Source organism: Miniopterus natalensis, chromosome 1, assembly GCF_054644295.1.
Source record: "Miniopterus natalensis isolate mMinNat1 chromosome 1, mMinNat1.hap1, whole genome shotgun sequence".
NCBI lineage: Eukaryota > Metazoa > Chordata > Mammalia > Chiroptera > Miniopteridae > Miniopterus > Miniopterus natalensis.
Window position 1 is genome coordinate 60,274,400 of NC_142081.1, and position 23,193 is coordinate 60,297,592.

Consider the following 23,193-nt stretch of genomic DNA (forward strand, 5'->3'; position numbering starts at 1 on the left):
CCTGCTGACAACTCTCTGGAGTGGGTACTAGTATTAGGCACCTTTTACAAGTGAGTTTCATGAGAGGTTAACTAACTTGCCCAGCGTCACACCACGAAGAATTGGCAGAGATAGGATTCTAGCCCAGGTCCGTGGGCCTCCAGAGCTGTGCTCTTATCTACCTCACTATATGAGGAAAGCAAGCGCTAGCTTGCTTTCTGGAAATTCTTGAGTTTGGGGATCAAGATCCCGATCATTTAGCCCTCTCTTGGTCTTAGCACTCTTCAAAATGTCTTGTTCTGGTCAGGGCCAGGTTCTTACGGCCCCCCTTCCAGTTCCTCCCTCTCTGCTCCTTCTAATTCAGCCTCTATTTACCATTTATCTAAATGGATTATTTACCATTAATCCAAATCCTATTTTCTCTGACCACCCTTAAAATTAACGACATTTACTACAGATTTTGGTACTTAATAACTGAGGCTTCCGATGTCAAGTAAAACCCTTCCTCTGGCACTCAAGGTCTGCCGCCTACAAGACTCTCAGCCTCCCAGCAGCCTCTCTCACTGCTCTCCTGTACCTCATTCCAACCACCAGACGGCACGCTGGCCTTCAAACAATCGTGTCTGTTCACCTCAGGGCCTCTGCTTACGCCATTTTTGATGGAACCTCCCATCCTGGTGTCACCATACCCTGCCCTCAAGCTTGGACTGCTCGACTCCCACCCATCCTTTAAGGCACATTTGAAATGCTGTTTTCTTTATACAACCTTTCTTGGTCCTCCTAACCACAGGTAAATTTCCTTTTGTCTTTTACTCCTCTATCATTATTCTTCTCACTTCACATTATTTTAGCTTTGTGTATTAAACAACTACTCTACAATGTGTGAAGAACACATACTTGTGGATTATGTGTTGTCTAGGAGTGATGTTTTATGTTTTTTGAGTCTTATTTCCTTTAACTAAAAGCTCCTCAAGTGCAAAGCACCTAGCTCAGTGCCTGGTGTGGTAGGCCAAAATACAAATTATTTCATAAAGTACTGTATGCTTAGTGACATAATTATGTCCTAAGTCATGTCCCTCACGTGGAATGCACTGACTAAAATGTATTCAGTTTCAAAGCGTAAAAGATCATTCACAGCGCACCCCTTTGCACTTGTATCGCTTTCCGGGGATCACACAGCAGAGTTCAGTGAACTCATTACTATCCTGTGTTCTGACACTGCCATGACTATCAAGACATGCAGGTCAATTTTCAGGCACAGTGTAACTTTAAAAATACTCACGGCAAAGGCTAGATGGTCTGTCGCCAAACCAAAATCACCTATTTTCACATGGTCGTCGGAATCCAAAAAAATGTTGACAGGCTTCAAATCCCGGTGAATCATTCCCTGATGGAAGAGAGCAAAGAAACCAAGTTTCCTAATTTGAAAGGCCAATTCAGTGACAAAATTGGAGGAGTTTTCTCCCACAGACCGTGCTGGTCTGGGCTGTTGATCTTCTGCAGTGTCTCTCGACTGTCCTGTCAATGACCTTGCCACAATGTCCCAGTCTACCGCAAGCTCCTCTACTAGGTCTGCAATTTTCTTTCTCTGATGCATCACAAAACCCCTGCTCTGGTCAGGGAGACACACACTATTTTCATTCCTTCTTCCATTCCTTTTTTCACACTATTTCCTCTGCCTAGGAAATTCTTGCTTTTCTCCACTCATTTGAATTGTACCAACATTTTCAAGTGCCAACACATTTTCATGAAGCCTTCCACAGTAATTCTAACACTTCAACTGTGCATCACCAGCACACACGGAAGGTGCTCAATGATTACTTGATACAGGAATGTGCTTTCTCCCCTTCCTAATGGCATTCTCCTAATGCTTATTGTTTCAGGTACTATAACAGGAGATAACTAAATGCAATAAAAGTACGCTGTGTGATCCCTTTTACCTTTACACGAAGGTGAATTTTGGCTCCCTCAATAAACAAGAAGTCCTTCTCAAGTATGGGGTTTATCATATACCCATGCCTCTCTGTATTTCTTGGTGTGGCACAATGTTAGACACCCAACAAATGATTAGCAGATACTCAGCAAATTAGATCAAGAGAAGAAAGCACACAGGCACGGTTGTAAGACCCCAGGATGATATCACAGTAATAAGAGTTCTAGTGACCCTCATTAGAACTCAATTTTATTTTCAGCCTTGCAAATTCTGCTTACACCAAATCATTTACAAACTAAACATGTGTAAATTATAGTCCTGGCTTTTTAGTAGTAATATGGTACAGTATAAATATTTTGAGGTTAAAGAAAATTGAGGCGAAGGAGATAACGTATTTATACTGGCTAAAGCATTAGACAATTCCACTTTTTAAAAAGTAATAGGTGTTTTACCCTGAAGCTAGGCCCATTAGCATTTACATTGCAATGGCAATTTCTAGCTTTATAATGGCATTTTATACATGTGGCAAACCGTGTTACTCAAAGAGTCTCATCTCTGTCCTTGCTAGATGACTTTCTGGTTTCTCCATGTTCCTAGGAAGGGTGACACTGAGTCACAATCAGATAACTTGGCATGTGTCAATCACACTCTCACTGTCTTCTAAACCACTCTAGGAATCTGCCTCACATTCCATGTATGTTCATGCATGTCCTCCTAACCCAGAGGTTGGCAAACTTTTTCTGTAAAGGGCCAGAAAGTAAATATTTTAGACTTTATGGGCCATAGAATCTGTCACAGCTACTAAACTCTACAGCTGTAGCACAAAAACAGCCATACACAATATGTAAGCAAATGAGCACTGCCCTGCTCCAATAACACTTTATTTATGGACACTGAAATTTAAATTTCATAGAATTTTCATGTGTCATAAAATATTCTTTTGATTTTTTTAAAATAACCATTTAAAAATGTAAAAGCCATTCTTAGCTCACAGGCCAGGCCCTACAAAGGTGGGTTGGATTTGACTTGTGGACACAGTGTGCTGGTCCTTGTTCTAACCTTCAATATTTTCTTTTAACTTTGATAACTTGTACTTTCTTCTTTTGACACACTGTTCTAGTTCCTATAAAAATAGATTCTTTCAATATACCCATAACTTTCCATCTTCCTCCAATCTTATATTATTTGATTTTATTTGGTCCTAAATTTTATATAAAGAGAAGTTTCCAGATATGAAATGTTGTAAAGTTTACTTTCTCATGGATATAAGCCAATCCATCCAGAATCTCTCGAAAAAGCCTCCAGAGTCTGATGGTGTCCTGATACAGTCCCTGGTCAATGGTATCGCGTAAAGTGCTCTTTTCACAGTACTCCATCTACGGACAAGAACAAACCAGGCAGGATTTGATTATATAGTTTCAATTAAGGGGGACAATTGCAATTAATGTAATCCTTCACTTTAAAACATGTGCCACAGGTTTCAAATTTTGATTTTTTTTAATTGAAAAAAGAAACCAAGAGTATTAAAAAAATTGGGGAGGAAATATGCATAATCTTTGCATCCTAACATAACCAATTTTTCATATCACTATTCATTTAAAACATAATTTACTTGTTTAAAATCCCTGTCACAAATAATATAAAAAACTGAGAAGTATAATTTTATTTATTGATTTATAAGACTATTTCTAAACCCAAATTTTCAAGGACTAATTAATTAATGATGTCATTACCCTTTCTCATTTGTACATTAAATTAATGACAGTGACCTTCAAGTCTAGAATAAAACACTATAAATATAAAAACATTCCAGAAAGAACTCTATCTCACCCCTTGAGTGTACTGATGTATCAGAAAACAATGGAGTATGGAGTATCATTTAAATCTTAAATCAACATGTAGCATTTGATTTATGAAACTAGACTATATGTTTCAAATCAGTTGAGATTTCTCATGAAGGAGGATTTTATTGTTTTTAAAGAAAGGAAGATCTCATTTTAAATGAGAGGAATATCCTCTCATGATCAGAATAACCATCTATGACTTACCCTCCAGGCCTCACATTGGCCTCTGACTCCCACCCATGATCCTACCACACCTCAGACGCATCTCTTCTATGCACTTCTGTCTCATAATTGTTTAGAGAATAATGGCATGTAGTAGATACTCAATAGTTAGTGGTTTGGGAGGCAAATGCTTTATTGTGTGTGTGAGTAGTATCTCAAAGATGTTTCTGTCAGGCCTGGCCAAGTAGCTCAGTTGGTTAGAGCATCATCCTGGTATGCCAAGGTTGCAGGTTTGATCCCCAGTCAGGGAGCATACAAGAAGCAACCAATGAATGCATCAGTAAGTGGAACAACAAATCAATGTTTCTCTCCTTCTCTTAAACCAATAATAAAAAGATGTTTCTGTTAGGGAATACCAAAAACCAGTTCCAATCCCCAATAAGTCTCTTTTGAAACACAACACTTGTCTGAAACTGTCAAGCTTATCTTCCACATGGTATCGTAGGGTTGAAGATTTGCCTACTTGCAGATATGACTGAATATACTAATAATGACCCATGGTCCTGTTCATTTGAGGTAGAGGCAAGTTTTTCTCTTCAGTCTGTGGCTGTCCCTCTACTGGCAGAGCTCACTGCTGTCCAGAATACCAGTCCTCAGGCGTGGGAGCAGGCCAAAGCCAATAGGCTCTTCTTCAGTCATTGGAACAGGTTTGCCTGTGGCTCTTGTCCCCCAGAGGTTCCAGGACAAGCCAGTTTGCCTAAAGCCATGTTGGTGTTTCTTCTGCACACACAAGGATGTTTGTGCATCTTATCCTAACTGTCCACATTCAACTTGTTAGGCAAAGTAGTTTCCTACGTGCACAGCCTAGCATTTACGGAACTCAGATACGGTTCTAATTACTTCACATACATTATTTCACTTATGCTTCACAAGTCATTGATACAGCTATTATTTAACTTACAGGCGGGGAACCTGAGGCACAGACTGCTGAAGAACCTTGCCTGAGCTCACACGGCTGTGATTTGTAGATCCAGGATGTGAACTTACACAGCCTGAGTCCGGAGCCCAAGGGCACCACCCTATGCCATCTCCTGCTATGGGTACAGGAAAGCATGAGTGAGAGGCTGAGGGAAAGGGCCTCCCTGCTGCAACTTCTCTGGCCAATTCACCTTTGGTAGTGCCAGTGAGTCCTGTTCTGTCCATTGTCTTGCTCTAGTCTCCTGAAACGTACCCACCAGCAATTACTGGTCACCACACTGCATGCCAGGGCCTCACCTGGATATAGAGGTAGTGCACAGCTTCAGTGGTTGTCGATGACTCACTTTCATGGCAACTGTTTTTTCCATTGCAGTCTTTATCCTAGACCAAGAGGAGCACACAAGAACTCAAAATGGAGCTAAAATCAAACAAGGTCATCATTGTCATCAAGTCATTTGTACCTGCCCCCCACCAAATACATGGCCATCCCGTTGCCTTAGAGGGGAGATTAGTGGGCAGAACACAACCACTGTCCTTTAGCTGCTTACAGCATTCAAAAGGCAATTTTGCTTTTATCTGAATCTGCTGTATAGTTTCCAGGTCTGTCACTGTACAGAATAAGTGAAAGGGAAGATGGAAAACAGGTAGGTATTAAAGGTGCAATCTACAGAAAGACTCCATGTCAAGTCAATTCTTTCTTACCATTAATATCTTTCTATGGCCCTGGCCAGTTTGCTCAGTGGTTAGAGCACTGGCCCAAGGACTGAAGGGTCTAGGGTACGATTCCTAGTCAGGGGCATGTACCTCGGTTGTAGGCTCAATCTCTGGCCCTGGTTGGGGTGCATGTGGGAGGCAACCAATCAATGTGAATGTGTCTCTCTTACATTGATGTTTCTGTCTGTCTCTCTCCCTCCCTTCCGCTCTCTCTAAAGAATCAGTGGAAAAAATATCCTCGGGTAAGGATTAACAAAACAAAAAATCTTTCTATGGATAAGAAAAGCAGACTGTGTACAGGCTAATATTTTAAGATTTCAGTTTTACTAGAATGCCTTCCTTTGGAAACAGAAGATTAGAAATTCATCTTTAGCTAAAACAATTTAAATGGACCATATGGCCAAAAACATACTGCCCTTTGGGCTACAATCCTGCAGAGCAGGCTCTCCACTGCCACTTACAACCACTGATTCTCTCAGCCACTTTTCCGCATGGCTAGTCTGCTTGTCCCCTTCAGCTAATTTCTAACTCATGAACCTATTTTCAAAATATTATTTTCTCTTCTAATAGACGTAACTAGCCCACCCCCAACCTGGGCACAGGCAGCATTTGGCCGTTTCTTGTTTCTTTTTCTGTCATTAGTGTCTTTATTCTGCTCCAAATTGCTTGCATTTATTAACCAAATATGCCAGTTCAAAATATATTTCAAAATGGCCTCAGTAAGTAAAAAGAAAAATTTGCCATTTGGGCCTGAGGCCTTGACCATTTCTGACTTACATTTTCTTTGTGGAAGCATTTTTCAACATTTTCCCTTTATTAAAGAAAAAAACTCTGATCTGGAAACAATCACATCCTGCTCTTGAATCATTTGTATACTCTGGGGGTTATCTGTAGAAGATTGTTAATCTCCTGGAGGCTTCTCCCCATTAATTAGAATGCCCGTGGGACAGTGTCCTTAACGGAGCAAAGCCAGGATTGTAAATCTGATGCTCCCATCATAATCAAATGCATAACTAATGTTAAAACCAAAGTACGTTTGCTTTAGCAACTTAAAGTATTTATACTATTATTCCTGGTTAACTTTATAAATTTAAATCGAGAGGACAATTTTAAGGGTTATTTTAAAAAAAAGAAAAGTACTTGTAAGAAACACTGGCTATCCAGTTACTAGGCTCAGTGGTTAGAGCGTCAGCCTGAGGACTAAAGGGTCTTGGGTTCGATTCCAGTCAAGGGCATGTACCTTGGTTGCAGGCTCAATCCCCGGCCTCAGTTAGGGTGAGTGCAGGAGGCAACCAATCAATGGGTCTCTCTCACATCGAAGTTTCTGTCTCCCCCAGTACCCCCCGCACCCCTTCCACTCTCTGAAAAGCAATGGGAAAAATATCCTAGGGTGAGCATTAAAAAAACAAAACAAAAAAGAAAAAACACTGGCTAATGAATTCAAACCTCCTTCAAATCAATTTAACTGCTTACCTAAAAATCTATATGTAGACTTTTCTTTATCTACTATGAATGCCCCTTATAATTACTAATGATTATATTTTTATTTCTGGGAAAAAAGTCATCGAATTCAACCCCCAGGTGCAGAATGCTTCTCTGCATCAACAACTGAGGCCCTAGTCATTAAAAAGCTTCACCCTGGACTCCATGCACCAGCATCAAGGGACTTTGCTGGCCTGGGCAGAGGAAAACACCAGAATTAAGTGGGATTTCAGGCCTGGAGCAGTGTTTTTCAAACTTTTATGACCATGATCCACATGAAGAAATAAATATATTTTACACCACACCAAGTACACCTATTCATGAGAGACAAGTTCCAGAGTTTACCTTTATTACTGTGATACATTTGGTATTCTGCACTGCTCTCTAGAGCATTAAGAATAAAATAAATCTGGTTGTGATTCTCGAAACTGATTTCATAACCTGTTACAGGGTCATGGCTCAGTGTTACAACACTGCTCTAGGAGATGGATTATGAAAATAAGAAATCAACATTAATTTATGTGAGACACCTACTTAACCCTACAATTAGGCTGTTCAGTTACTCAATTTACAGTCAATCCTCACTCCTAACCATATAAAGTTTCCCAAAATCCTCAAGAAAAAGGTTTTTTTATTTTAAAAAAATATTGGGAATTAATTTATTTCTCTTTTCTAAAAGCAAGCATGTTTTATTAGGTGGATAAATTAAGTCCTACAAATAAACATGTGACTAGCATATATTATAAATAATATTTTAAAACCGAAGGTTCTATATTTGCATACCAGATTAAGGGTTTACTGTTTTACCTGAGGTTTGTAACACCAAACGTTAGTTTTCTTACATACCCACCCCATGATGAAGAAAATTGTGTAATTTCTATTTATACATCTACCTGATTATGGCTTTTACTGTTCTCATCTTCATTGTCAAAGATGATATCACTTTCAGAATCTGAAGCAGGTCTTAAAAAGAGAAATAGAAAAATACTAAAGCAGCCAAAATCCCTGTTAAAATTGTGAAAATCAACACTTAATGACTAGAAAGCAAAGTCTAGAGACACGGTACCATGACCCTGCAGGCATAAATCTGTCCAAAACACCATGCTGATTTGTATTCCAATATAGGATGAAACACAGACTCGATTAAATGAAACATCGGCCTGAGTAACTTTCCTGAAAAAAATTTAATAGCTAAGAGTTAAGATAAACTGTATCCAACTGGATACAATGAAGTCAAGTCATGAAATTAAATTACTGGATTCTGAGATGAGTAACTATAGTTTAGGATCATAATTATGGGTTTGGTAACCTTTTCTGGAGCTGCAGTTGGCACTATATCAAGACTCCAAATCAGTTCTTCAATGTTCCACAGAGTTGGAAGCTCTTATCTAAAAGAATGGCCTTTTCAAAAGTCTATTAAAGGTATTAAGATGAGGTACTGGAAGAAATTTATATTTTTCCATTCTCCTGGGCCTGGATTTTGGAGCTCTTCTGAAGATAATGGGGAAAAACCCCTTTGGACTGCATGTGGTTACCCTGTGAAAGCGGGTTTCATATTTTGTTGCGCATTTTAACTCGGCAGACTGGACTGGCCGAGGCCCCTCCTCCCGGGGCGGCCCGGGGACTGGGGACGGACCGGGCTGGGCGCCTGGGTGCTTACAGGAAGGACTGCGAGAAGACGCCGTCGCGCTCGTCCTCGTCCTCGTCGCTGCTGGAGCCCTGGCCCGAGGCGGGGAAGCGGGCGCTGGCCGAGCGCTCGGCCGAAGTGCTCCACTCCACCGAGCTGGTGATGGGCGGCGGCGCGGCGGCCTCCACGCTGTCCGGGGTGTCCCTGTCGCCGTCGCCCGCCCGCAGCCGCGGCGAGGCTCGGCTGTCGCGGGCCCGGGGCTCCGTGTCCTCGGTGCTCTCGGACGAGGTGCCCTGGCCGGCCGGCCGCTCGTGCCTCTCAATCCAGGCGTTGTAGTAGCGCACGATGTTCTCATGGTGCAGGCGCGACAGCAGCGTCACCTCGCCCTTGATCCTGCGGAAGTGCCTGCTGGCCGGGTTGATGGGGATGCGCTTCACTGCGTAGCAGCAGCCGTCCAGCTTGTTCTGCACCTGCGGCGAGGCGAGGCGAGGCGGGGAGGGCTGGCACCGCCGTCGCTCGGAGCCTTACAGACGGGCGCCCGCGGCGTCACCCGCCCCCGGGGAACCCGGAGTTCTGGGTGCAAGCCAACAGCTACGGCCGGACGCAGGCCGGGAAAAGTCCCGACTGCCCCAAGCTTAGCAAACATCTCACCCCAAACTAGAGGTACTTAACTTGCTAAGAGCCCCTGAGGAAAACCATCTCCACTTTAACAATTACTTTTATTGACAATTACATCCCTGCTTTTCCAATATCACATCTGCCATGTAAATTTCTGAGTACACCTTGTTTTCTTAACCTTGTTTTAAAAATAATTATTTTCTGAAGTCAGTGTAAGGTTTCAGAAGACGATTTCAGTTTCTTATGTTTTTTTTTACAAAGTCACTAAACACAAACTAAATTCCAAAAATGTTGGCAGACCTAAATGAAAATTCTAATTCTCAACTTATAAAGCTATGTGAACTTAGACTAATTAATATTCTTGACACTTCATTTTCTCATCTATAAAACGGCATCTATCCCACTTTCCTTACCTCAAAGGGTGACTATAAAGATTAATTGAGCCCTGGCCAGGTGTCTCAGTCAGTTGGAGCGCTGTCCTGTACATCAAAAGGTTTTGGGTTCGATTCCGGATAAGGGCACATACCTAGGTTTCAGGTTTGATCCTGGGAGGCAACCATTCAATGTTTCTCACATCACTGTTTCTCTCTCTCTCTTTCTCCCTCTCTCTCTCCTCCCTCCCTCTCTCTCTGAAATCAATGAAAACATATCCTCGAGCGAGGAATAAATAAATAAATAAATAAATAAATAAATAAATAAATAAATGAGATGATTTGGATAAAGCACCTGTATCAAGGCTGCACAGAGAAAGGTGCTTAGTAGGTAATAGCAGTTGGTATTAACACAACTACTGTCCACTGATTTTGTTACAAAGACTGAAGATTTACCACTGATATGTACTGAAACTAGAACAGTATCATTAGGAACACAATAAAATACAAGAACAATACAAGTGAAAGTTTCAAAGGCAAGTCTCCTTATGCTGGGCAATTTCATTGTGCAATTGGGTTGACTGAAGTACCTTTTATAAAATTCCACTCACCAGAATATTCTAGACCTAACCCTGAAGGTCAATTGAGGTAATGAAAATCAACAACTTGGCCTGGACAGAGGGAGAAACTAGTTGATTACAAAAGACAAAACAGCACAGCATTCTCATGTTTGGTTCATAGGTTTCAATTAGATTACCAAAACACTACTTCTAACTCAGCTGGTGTTGCTCAGTGGTTGAGTGCCAACCCATGAACCAAGAGGTCGGTCACTGGTTCGATTCCTGGTCAGGGAACATGCCCAGGCTGGGGGCCTGATCCCCAGTAGGGGGTGTGCAGGAGGCAGCCAATCGATGATGCTTCTCTCTTATCGATGTTTCTATCTCTCTAAAATGAAAACATATTTAAAAAAACTACAGTTTGAGCTAGAGGGATAATATATACTTTAATCATTCACTCCTCTTAAATAGAACCATGACGACCTGATCAGCATATCTGTCCACAGTATAGCTATTTAATCACCTAAATGTAATGTCTATAATCTCAAGAAGAAAGTTGAAAATTTCCCATACTATAACATCCTTTTGAAAAATTTGCTTAAGATGGTCTTTCTGTCCCTGATCACCACAGAAAAACTAATTTAATTCTTTTTTTTTGGTATAAAGGGCCTTTCACAGTAATAATAGTAATGTTTCCTAATAACACTTTTATCTAATAAAAATAGATATATGCCCTACTTTCTGATCTGTAAGATGAGTTATATCTTAGATGAATTTAATAATACTACATTAATCTGGGCCTCCCAAATTCAAACAAAATACTTAAATTATATAAAAGCAGCTGAAATCTCTTTCTCAAGGGGCAGATAATAATAGAAGTCACCTAAATAGACTGGACAGAAGGGAAGACCTAACAACAGCATACCTTAATAATGTATCGCTAATTTCCCATCTCAGTAAGAGCTGGAAAATAAAAGCCACCAAGACCATCTGGGGCCATTTCCCAGTTGGAAGTCCATCTTAGTTCTAACCTTGCAGCCCTTTTATCTACAGCAACTCTGAAAGCAAATGGGAGAAAAAGAGAAGAATTTTCTTTCTGAACCAAAGCACACAAAAATGTTCTTTGTGTAAAGGTCTTGACTCCACTTGGGCTGCTATAATCATGTGGTTTTCACATTAATACACTGCATCAACCAAGGGAAGAGAAATGATGTGTTCCTAATGTGTCCAGTGTAACTTTAAATAAAGCCTTTAACTCCATAAAGGTGAAGATGAGCAGAGTTTCAAATGGTTGGATTCACTTAACTCCCTGCTCTCAAAATAGAAGTCAAGTCCATACGTCTGCAGAAATGGAACAGAGCAGGAGCTCTAAAAGGGACTGGGGAAAACTCTATCACACCTTGATGACAGCTCCAAAAGCTCCTTTGCCGAGAAGCTGTAATTCTTCAAACTCATTGAAATAGCGGGAAAACTGCCTCTGGGTCTCACTGAAGAATGCAGCGCTGGGTAGCTGGTTGCTAGGAATAACAGTTTCGATGTAATCTTGTCCTCCAGAATCTGAGATAAAACAAAAGGCAAGAGGCAAATGAGACATGAGAAATACAGGAAGAGCTACAATATCCAAAGACGATTTGGGCACTGGAAGAAGGGGCCCCAACCAGTAGTTTGAAAAGGTATTTCTTACCTGGAAGACCCTTTCATACTTTCCTCACCTTGTCCTCTTTAAAGTAGGTAGAAATATATAATTAGCCTGAGTTTACGGGTGGAGGTAACTGAGACAGAGAGTAAGGAAACGACTGGGCGATTGGGTCAAAACCCAAACCCAGGTCTCCTAATTCATCCCAATCTCTACTGACATTCCTTAATATGCTACTTAAGTAGCAGCAGGGAAATCCAGTACACGGTAATAAGGGTGACTTGACAAGAAAGGTTACTAAACACTAAAGGAGGCTACACCGACGGACACTCCATCAGTAGAGACTGGAAAAGTATTTTGATTGAATTTAGGGGACCCAGGATGGCAAAACAGTTCCAGGCACACAGGGAACATTAAGTCAATGGATTTATGTATAGCTCAGTATAATTTAAATCATTCATGTAGTCCCTTCCAGTTTTAGGTTTATATATACTTTCAAAATAATTTATGTCAAGCAGCGTATCAAGAAAGAATGGTAAAAGACTCACCTTCAGGAGTTTGTTCCAGCAGAGGCATTTTTGGCTGAGGATTTATAAAGCTGTGTTTCAACAGCTGCTGAGGACTCCATCTTTCCTTGTCATCCAGGCAAACACATCTCAGTGAGAGGGAAGAAAGAATCTCAGTAACATACAAAATACATGCTAAGCTAGTTAATCCAAAGCATTTACCTATGGATTTATCTTCTAAACATACACATTAGAGAATTCATATTACTTATGGACCAAAATGCACTCAGAAGTAAATATAAATTAATAAATATTCCTGCAAGATTTACATGCTAAGCACCAGGCTGGGTACAAATGGGGAATTGAAAAAATATATACAGTAGTCCTCCCTTAGTTTCAGTTACCCACGGTTAACTGTGGTCTGAAAATACTAAATGGAAAATTCCAGAAATAAACAGTTCTTAGGTTTTATATTGCACACCATTCTGAGCAGAACCATTCTGCTCTGAAATCTTTCACCGTTCTGCTCTGTGAATTCATCCCTTCACCCAGCATATACACTATCTGCCTGTTAGTCACTTAGTGTCCAATTCAGTTATCAGATTGACTGTGCTTATGTTCAAGGGACCCTTATTTTACTTTATAATGCATAAGAGTAGCCTATGTTACCCACCTCACTTCATCCCATCACGTAGGCATTGTATCATCTCATATTATCACAAGAAGCGTGAGTACATACAGTACCATAAGATATTTTGAAAGAGAGAGAGACCACATTCACAAAACTTTCGTTACAGTATATTGTTATAATTGTTCTATTTTATGAATAGTCATTGTTGTTAATCTTTTACTATTCTATATATTAAACTATCATAAGTATGTATATATAGGAAAAAACACAGTATATATAGGGTTTGGTACTACCTGTGGTTTCAGGCATTCACTGAGGGTCTTGCAATGTATTTCCCTTGGATAAGGGGGTATACTGTAGACTCCAGAGGCAGAAAGACTTACCCTCATAGAAAGATTTTGAAACCATCTAAAATAGTACAGGTATGCTATGAATTTTCACTCTTATTAACAGTTCAATGACTTGCCATGCTAAACCACACCTTTCAGGGACCAGTCATAATGCTTTCCAAAGGAAAAGCAAACCAGATAGCTCATGTAGGGTGGGGGCCCAACATGATAAACTTTAGATAAAGCCTATTCATTATAGTATGAAGCTGGTAACAATTAAGAACTGCTTTTTAAAAGTCCCATGCTTTATCATATACCTTCTTTTAATTCTCATTCTTTGAGCTTATTAACTTACTGTTTATTTTTGTTTTTTAATGAATGAAAACAAGTCATACCTTTAACCCTGTGGTTCTCAAACTGGGGTCCCTGAGCAACAGCATCAGTATCAGTATCACCTGGAAATTTGTTAGAAATACAAATTCTATTCCATCCCAGTCCTAGTAAATCAGCAACTCTGGGAGTCTGGGCAGTAATCTGTGCCTTAACAAGCTCCCCAGGTAGTTTTATTGCAAGATAAAGTCTGAGGACCACTGTTCGAACCAATCTAATCTGCTTGGCTTTCATCACAAATGACCCAAGTAACACCACTTGGTAGCACTTGACCCTAATTATAAACAATGTATTTAAAAGAATCAACCATCATTCTGAATTCTGGACTTAAAATTTATACCTATATAAAGTGGTGACAGCAACTATCATAAGTGGTAATATTTTATTTTTTTATATCGCAGCACTAAAAAGTAAAGCGCTCCTAATTTAATACATTGAAAGGGCAAGAAAAGATGGTAATAAAAGCATATGGATAAGATACTTCCCCCTAAATTTAAAATTAATTTTTAATTATGTCAGCAAAACATGAATACCTCTTCTTGCAAATACTATGAAAACATTACTGAAAGTCTTTGACAACCATCCAAACAAAACATATAGTTTTGTTTTGTGGATACTGAATTTTTTAAATGACATCATCCTACTCATATTATTCTTCAATTTGCTTTTATCTTTTGACCACATAAAATATTCTGCACCAAGTTCCACTGTGGAGGTGGGGTGGAGGGTCCCCACCAATAAGCAATTCTTCAACACTAGCTGGGTGTCCCACAGTTGAGCTCAATTCTGACACTAGTTGCCTAGAGAGAGCATCAGATCCCACAAGCTAAGGGTTCAGTCTTACAAGACTGTCTCCCCAACACCTCTTTAGACATCAATCTCAAGCCCAGGTTGTCACCTGAGCTTCTGACCTTCTAGTATAGATCAGAGGTTCCAATGACCTCCCACCTGAATTTGATTAATTTGCTAAAGAGGCTCAAAGAACTCAGAGAAACATTTTACATACTAGATTACTGGTTTATTATGAAAAGATGTAACTAAGGAACAGTCAAAAGTCACGTTATTAACATAATAAGGGACACCTTTGCTGCTGTCAACACTTAGGAAATTCTAAGGGTTTTAGGAGCTAGCTGTGCAGGAAATAGGAACAAAGACTAAATAAAGTATATATTTCTTATTACAAAGTACAATATCATACTATGTGTCTTAGAGATTCTTCTAAGCCAGTACTTAGAGATCTTCTTAAATTTTACTAGAATTTATTTACACATACTCCTACTGTTGGACATTTAGATTATTTCCAATTTTTCACGGGTACAAAATGCTGCAATGAACACTGCTATCCACATCTTGTTGGGTTTCTTAAGTACCTTATCAAATCAACCCAACTATGACAGTAATGTGACTGACATCGCAACAAAGCTGAATCAAGAAAATTATAAAGCCTATCTAGAATGAATTGTATCTTCAAGAGATCTCAGTTAAAAAGATGAAATTCTCTGAGCCAATACTTTTGGCATCACAGTTGCCATACGTAGCAGAGGTAAATGCTAGGTCCAGCTTTGAACCAAAGGGATGAAATGAGTGGAAAGTTACACATTAGGTTCATAGTTCCCACTACTGAGAATGGAGATAACAAGCCCTGACTCAGCACCCCAAGGCTCAGGTACTACTGAAAGTACTCTGCAGGTGTGAGCTCATTTAATCTTCACAACTGGGCGGGCAGAGCTATTCTCATTTTACAGGGAGGAACCTCAGGGCTGGGCATTTAAGTCACTCAGCCCCTAGGGATTAGAGCTGGGATGTGAACCCAGCAGTCTGGCTCCACAGTTTGGGCTCTTTCCCATCACAGAAACTGATCTGAAACAAAATTTTCTCGAAAGGATGTTCACCAATAAGCAAAAACATAACTACAAATGAAATGTTGCCATTTTTTCATTGTCTGTGAGTGACTTTTTTCTTTTGTTAATAGGGGGCTAGACAGCAAAGGTGGTAAAACGATACTGTGCAGGCTTTCTTAACCAAGCACTGTCTACGAAACCACTCTAGGAAGAGAGGAACATCCAGAATATTCTGAAGGACAACCATGTTAACAGAGTAAGAAATAGTGCAGAGCTCAAGTTCAAAACTGACAGAGTGTAGAGCTATTCTCTAAGAACTAGGAAAGTTAGCTACTGAGTCGGTCCTTTTGCTATTTAATATGAGAGATGTGTTCTACTTGCACTTCTCCTGGTGCTATTTTAAAAAATACATAATGCTATTGCTAACCTTCAATGAATTATTCTTGAGGAATGACAGAAAGCTAAAGATGCTTTACTATTTTTTTGGTTAATCCTCACCCGAGGATATTTTTTCCATTGATTTTGAGAGAGGGGAAGGGGGGGGAGGGAAGGGGACTGGGGGAGAGAAAGAGGGGGGAGAGACATTGATTAGTTGCCTCCTGCACGTGCCCTTGACTGGGAATTGAACTTGAGACCCTGCAGTGCACTGGCTCTAACCACTGAGCCCACCAGCCAGGGCTAAAGGCTCCTTTTGAAGAATGAAATGAGTCTATAGCCGTATTTCTTTTGATGTAATTTTAGCCAACCACATCATCAGTATTTAAATACATACTTTTAAAGTTCTAGGGCATTTAAGATAAACCACAGAAGATTTCTTTAGCAATCTTAAGATGTTTATATACTTTGAGAAAACATAGCATAAGAATCAAAGTTGGCCCATTTCCACAACTGTATGCGTATCATGTCCAATTCTATTTCATGGTACACAGAAACTATCTTATTTAAAGATAAGTGCAACTATTTTACTTTGTAATGGGTAAGATGAGTGACAGGAAATAACACTGATTAGGTCAGATGGCAGTTAGGATAGACAGAAATAGAAAAAGATATGTGAAGGGTAAAAGAAAAGAAATGTAGGGGGTAAATGAATTAAAATGAATGGTTGGGAAAAAGAAATAAAGTGAGAAATAGATTGTTAGAAAGTGAAGAAATCAGTCCAGGTCAACTTGCTGGGAAGTTGGACTAGGGGAGTATCTAGAAAAACCCAAACTTAAGGGATCTTATTCCCCGTTTAATAGAGAAACAGAGAACCTGTGTCTGGCTTGGACTCAGAACAGAGGCAGGGCTAACCTAGAAAACACTGAATGGAAGGAGCTGCACGAAGACTGCAGGCCAGAGGAAAACCTCTCAGTAAGGATTCTTTTGGTTCTGTAGTTAAACGTGCACCTGTAATTCATAAATGTTGAAAATCCTCCAGCTAGAGCAAGAAAGTCATTTGCACTCTGGGGCTTGGCTGAATGAGACATGGCTAATGAAGAATGGTTAAGAAAAACACGAGGCAGAATTACTACTCTCCTAAAGCTGTTTTCTAAATAGGAGGCCTTGCCTTGGACCCCTTGGGAATACCTGGGGCATTTCCCCCGTAGCCAACCCTATTGACTTCCTAGAGCATACCAGGCAGTCCCCAAAAAGCAGCTTGAAAATCTAATATTAAGTCCAAGTGAATTTAGGAGAATGTGGGAGTTAAGGGAGTAATAAACACAAGCAAGAAAACAACACAGGTGGCTGGGAAAGGACTGGAGAACAAAGGATAACTCTAGTCCAGCTGCTCACCTTGCAATTTACGCACATCACTTAGACGGTTAGCACTCAAGCACAGTAAAGGTACAGGAGTAACGTGCAATCAGAGAATCTCAATGATACTCACTTCTTTAGAAAATCTTGAAAGTCAGCAGGTAAGTCACTCGGGATGGTCACAGGGTACTCTCTACATTCTTGCCCTTGGCTGAGGGAGAGCAGCAGCAGGCCAAGATGCCAAACATCCCCTTTCTTCCCTGTTTTATAAGGCAGGGCGCTGTCGCTGAAACGAACTCGGGTTTGCTCAAACACATCCTCCTTGCAAATGTCTGCTAGGCGCTTAGAAATGCTGTAGTCCGTAATCTTGATGGTGCCCTCTGCGTCCACCAAGACATTCGATGTACTCAGAACCTTGTGCACCACGGAATTGCTGTGCAAATAATCGAGGCCCGACAAGAGCTGAGCTGTGTACCTGCGAAGCTGATGCACAGGGATGGGGCCTGAGTGGCTCAGGTGTGCAGCAAGGGAGACCCCATTAAAGTGCTCCACCAAAATGTGCACCATGATGGAGTTGTCTTGCTCTTTGAGATTCATTGCAAAGTAGCGAACTACATTGGGATGGCTCAGTTTTACCAGCGAGTTGAATTCTGTTTCTGCCCCTTGAATCTGATAAGAAAAGAAAAAAAAGGTAATATTGGGATGATCAGCATTAACTGGTGTTTCACTTCAAAAGTGAAATATTTAATAGAAAAACATACTTTCAAAGGATAAGAGAAAGAATATGCCCAGAACTGACTCCCCAAAACCATATGGTCAACCTAATAGTTCATAAAAATGGGAAAAATTTAGTTAATTCTCAACTTCTTTGATCTCAAAACCTAGTGTTCAAATACTATAAAATTAGTGAACAGCTTTTAAAATTTCTTTTGATAAGGCCACCAGAGAAAAGAAACCTTTTTTTTTTTTTTAAAGAATATGTTGTTTTTTTAAAATATATCTTTATTGATTTCAGAGAGAGGAAGGGAGGGAAAGAGAGAGAGATAGAAACATCAATGATGAGTCATTGATCAGCTGCCTCCTGCACGCCCCCGACTAGGGTCGAGCCCGCAACCCGGGCATGTGCCCTGACCAGGAATCAAACCCTGATCGCCTGGATCCTTGGTTGACGCTCAACTACTGAGCCACACCCAGCCAGGCAAGAAACATTAATTTTAAAATAATCCTTTCTGATTATAAAGATTCACTGTCAAAATTTTCATAAGTACTAATACAAAAAAAAAAAACACCCACAAAAGAAAAAACAATAAATTATCTATGTGGTCATCACCCAAAGACAACTGTTATGATTTTGGTGTAATCACTTCTAGTTTTTCTTCTATCAGAAACACATATACCTTCTAAACACAAAGCTTTACCTACGGTTTTAAATAACACTGAAATATGTTATATTAAATGTTCTCTTTAAATTCAGTATTATAAATTACTCTAAAATTTTCCAGTCCCCTAGAATTCATTTTTAAAGCAATATTTCAAAAGATTGCAAAAAGTATGATTATGAAGTACTATTTAGTCCCTGCTGGAGAGATCGCTATTATTGCCATAACAGAGGCTGAGAAAGGAGATTAAGAAAGCAGCTGCAAAAGCTTGGACCATGTTGTGAAAGTTCTGAAAGAGGCAGCAAGAAGCTGAGGAAACTGGTAAAGAAGGTGCTGGTCCCCCACCATCTCTTTGGATAAAGAGACCTCACACCACTCTGATCATCTTTACTAGCCAATCAAATGTAGCGATATTTGGCTGGTCATCTCCTAAAGCTTGAGATTAAGTCGTTTGCTCAGTGAGCCCTCTTGGATGCCTACCTGCTTTTTGCACTTATCAATCTTCTCTTTTTCTTGACTGGTAAGAAAAGGACCAATTTTTTTCTGCCACTGAAGGACCCACTCATACAACATGACGAAGCTGCCAGTGGCTGTTTCCAAAGCATTGTAAACTAGTTTTCCGAGCTGTTCATCACAGGCTGTAAAAGAAAATGTAACTAACTTTCACTAGTACATCTTCTGTGGGGATAAAAAAAGAGTGGCTACGTATACTTTCGTTTGCCAGTGGAGGCCATGTGCTACTTATGAAAAATAGGATTTCATATAACACATGCTCTTTTGTAACTAAATTTTCATATTTAACAATATACTATGAGCTCTAAAATATTAATTACTATAGAGGGACAGAATCAACACTGAGATCTTAGTATCTGACAAATGTTTTCTTCTAGTAACCAGGATTCAATGTTACTTTCATAGCCAGTTCACCTCTGATGACTGCCTCTCGGTGCAATAGTGTAGCCTCACAAAGCTAAATACCAACTCATGTGACAGGAGGAATTTGGAAATATGAACACTTCACCCAGGTTACTCCACCAATGTACATCAGCATGCACAGTATATATGGGTTTCAGTAATCTGGAAATTTGAAAACATCAATGATTTTCTAAACACAAAATCTGAATGTATTCAGTAAATACAAACTGGCTAACAGTTTCGAGGGAAGGAACCAGAATGACAGCTTAAATTTGAAGCTAGAGAGAGAGATACATTTATTTAGTGATAGGAATTTGGTTTTCACTTGTACCTAGAGAGCTAAATTTCCGTAATACCAAAAATTTTCTTATAAAAACCCATATTTTCTTTAAAAAAAATGTTATTAAAGTATGTTGGCATACAATATTATATTAGTTTCAGGTGTACAGCATAGTGATTTTGACATTTGTATACCTTGTGAAGTGACCACCACAACAAGTCTAGCATCTGCCACCCGGAAAAGTTACTATGATAATATTGGCTATATTCACTGTGCTGTACATAAAAATCTATATTTTCATTAAAGATGATAACAAAAAATTAGAAATAAAAAGAAATATCACCCACATTATCACCATTTTGTTTTATTTCTCCTCTAGTTTCTGCTACCCTTTTCCCACCCGTAATTTACCAAATCATAGCATATATAACAGGGTTTCTCACCCTTGGCACAACTGACATTTTGGACCAGATAATTCTTTGTTGAGGGATTATCCTGTGCACTGTAAGATGTTTATTAGCAGCATCCCTGACGCTACCCACTAGATGCCAATAGCACCCCCACCCTAGTCTTAACCATCAAAAATGTCTCCAGACATCATCCTAGGGGACAACGTCACTCCCAATTGAGAACTATTGATATATAGTACTCTGTCTTTTTCTCTTGTTTTATAAATAATAGCTTCCCATGATGATGTACTGTCTTCAAAAGGAAAATAATTTTTTAAAGAAACAGTAATAGTTTTTTTCCATTAAAAAAATGAAAAGTGAAGTAACCTGTATATGTAGGACATAGTGGCCTTAGCAAAAATTCTTTGAGAAATGTGGCTGAATTAGCTTACCTAGACTTTTTATCTGAGAAGCAGTTTTTATTTCATAGAAATGCTGACAATTTAAGAAAGTTTAATTAAAATGATCTGTTATGCTAATCATAAACAACTCCTTATATTCTTAGGCTAAGGGGAAAACACTCTGATGTCTGAAAATCTGTCAACCAAAGGAAGCAACCTGTGCAACGTGGGATCTAAGCAGCACACATTGGAGACACAGATATCAAATATCTTTGGGATAAAGTGTGACGTTATTATATAAAGCCTAACTACATGTGTGCATTATGCAGCACAATGTCTTGCAGTATTTCCTGCCCCAATTGGGGCTAGATGGGTATTTCATAATTGCTGGGGGTTTTTGCTTTTTATAATTTTATCATTGCCATCTTCTCCCTGTCACCTTTGCATGATGGGGTTAACAAAAGGGACAAAAGAACAAACTATAATGAGGCTGAAGGAAAATATGTTACCAAAAGAACTCTGACTGATTCTATTATATGCTCACAACGATCATCATTTAAACAGTCTACAGTGCTATATCCAGAAGGAAGTTCTAATAGCTTTAAACTGAAAAACAAATGCTAATTAGTTGATCTTTTATAAAAACATTTCACAGAAAATTAGGACATATTTTAAAAACTAGATCCGTTGTGAGAAAACAAAATAACTTCTGTAGTTGTTTTATAAAAAACTTTCAGACTGAGAATGTGTCTCCTGATAAGGGTATTAGCTAAGGTGAATCTGTCTAATGGGTATCGATGACAATAGGAAACCAAGTTAAGGTAATAAGTAGTTAGATTAATTTCCCTTCCTGACCTCCCCAGATTACTAAAGTAGTGAGTTTTATGTTGCCAATTCATGAGTCTGAAATGCCCTAAGTCAAGGACAGTCTCAAAAACCAAAGCTAATCATCTCTACCAAGGTCTTGAACCTGCCCAAATTGTTGCTTTGTCTGAACAGGGCAGGCCTTGTTTATGCGCAGAATTCTGTATAGTTCAGGCAGCCAAGGTTAAGTGTCTAGTTCACAGACTATTCAGATATTTGGTTTCTTCTCCCTCTACCTGCTGCCTGCTTCCTGGCAGCTGCCCTGCTTATTTGTAATTCCTTAAAGAGGAAGGAAAAAAGATGCTAAAATAAAGCAAATCCAATTTAGGCAATTTGGCTACCTGTTAGCTGTGATAAGAATATTCATGGAATTAAAAATTAAACTTGGGTGTGCTCTCCCCGGGGCCAGGGTGGGGGAGGGAGGGGGAGGGTATGCCCGCACCTTTCCCTCCCCCCTCCCCTTACCTTTGCCTTTCTCTCTGCTAAGCTCCAAGGGCCCTTCTGCCTTAGTAACTTGTTTCCTGAGCCTACGCAGCTCAGCTGGCTCACTTCTACTACCTCTGTAATTTTCTAAATAAACTTTCTCTTATAATTTGGAAAAAATTAAAATTAAAATTAATTGTCAAATTAATTATATGCAAGTGATTCCTACACCATTAGTGGCTATACTGGTATGGCTGGTAAAAGATGACATACGTTTAGGGCAAAGGAGTAGATACTGAAAACTTGATTTTAATATAAACAATTCAAATTACAAATTGCTGAACCAGCTTCACTCCGAACAACCATCAGTAGACAAAACTTCTAAATAAGATACAGAAAACAAAATAGGGAAAAAAAGGAGAGAAAAGAAAGTGGTTTTCCTAGTCAGGTACAACATGCCCAGCAGGAAAATACGAAGTGGATGGATATCAACTTAAGAAAATAGGACTTGGTCATTAAAGGTCACAGGCATTAATGAAACTAATGTAATATTGTACGTCAACTATAACTGAAAAATTAAAAATTATTTTAAAAAAAGATCATAGGCACTAGAACTCATTTTGTCACATATATTTCATCAGCAATAAATGGACACAATGTAAAATTAGAATTCATAATATTTCAACCATTTTGGTTTCAAAAAGCTCAACTAATTATAATGATGGCAAACTTTAAATTATCTTTCTGCTAATAATATCTCCAAGATCCTAGGTTTTAATTTCCATCTTACAGAGGGGAAACCTGCATGACTTCTTGTTCTGGTCATTAGGAATGGCAACTAGAATGACTAACTATTGGCTTACTAGTCTTCTTTGGACTGCATGGTCTAAAGGACACGGTGTCTATTCTACCTCGTTTCCTCATGATTAAATTTTGTCTTTAAAAATTTTAAATGAAGTTAGCTAGTTTACTCACCAATACATTTTCCTTTGTGCACCATGAGCTGATCAGGATTACCCACAGAGAAATGAAGGATTTCACAAGAGCCAGGAGAATCTTCACTACTACATACAGAATACTGCCGCTCTCGCCTTAAAAATAAATTTGGACAATGATTATTTTTTTCCAACTTCTTGCCCCCTCATTTTCTCCTGTTTACTAGCCCATTCATAGTCTAACATCTATCTCTACTAGGAATTTAGCTTATGGG

General features: G+C 39.4%; 1 protein-coding gene across 5 annotated transcripts in view; it reads right to left on the bottom strand.

Moving 5' to 3' along the window:
• EIF2AK4 (eukaryotic translation initiation factor 2 alpha kinase 4) overlaps positions 1-23,193 on the bottom strand; it is an 89,798-nt gene that overhangs the window by 39,612 nt on the left and 26,993 nt on the right. For all 5 annotated transcript variants that reach the window (XR_015715314.1, XM_087822340.1, XM_087822338.1 and 2 more), the window contains 10 exons: positions 22,959-23,074; positions 19,192-19,349; positions 17,466-18,001; positions 12,450-12,556; positions 11,665-11,822; positions 8,753-9,189; positions 7,986-8,055; positions 5,194-5,277; positions 3,166-3,288; positions 1,262-1,366 (listed from right to left, as the gene is read on the bottom strand). Coding sequence is in view for 4 of the 5 variants with exons in the window: in XM_087822340.1 (XP_087678466.1) it covers positions 1,262-1,366; positions 3,166-3,288; positions 5,194-5,277; positions 7,986-8,055; positions 8,753-9,189; positions 11,665-11,822; positions 12,450-12,556; positions 17,466-18,001; positions 19,192-19,349; positions 22,959-23,074 (1,894 nt within the window). In the remaining variant the exon portion in view is untranslated. The remainder of the gene's footprint in view (positions 1-1,261; positions 1,367-3,165; positions 3,289-5,193; positions 5,278-7,985; positions 8,056-8,752; positions 9,190-11,664; positions 11,823-12,449; positions 12,557-17,465; positions 18,002-19,191; positions 19,350-22,958; positions 23,075-23,193) is intronic.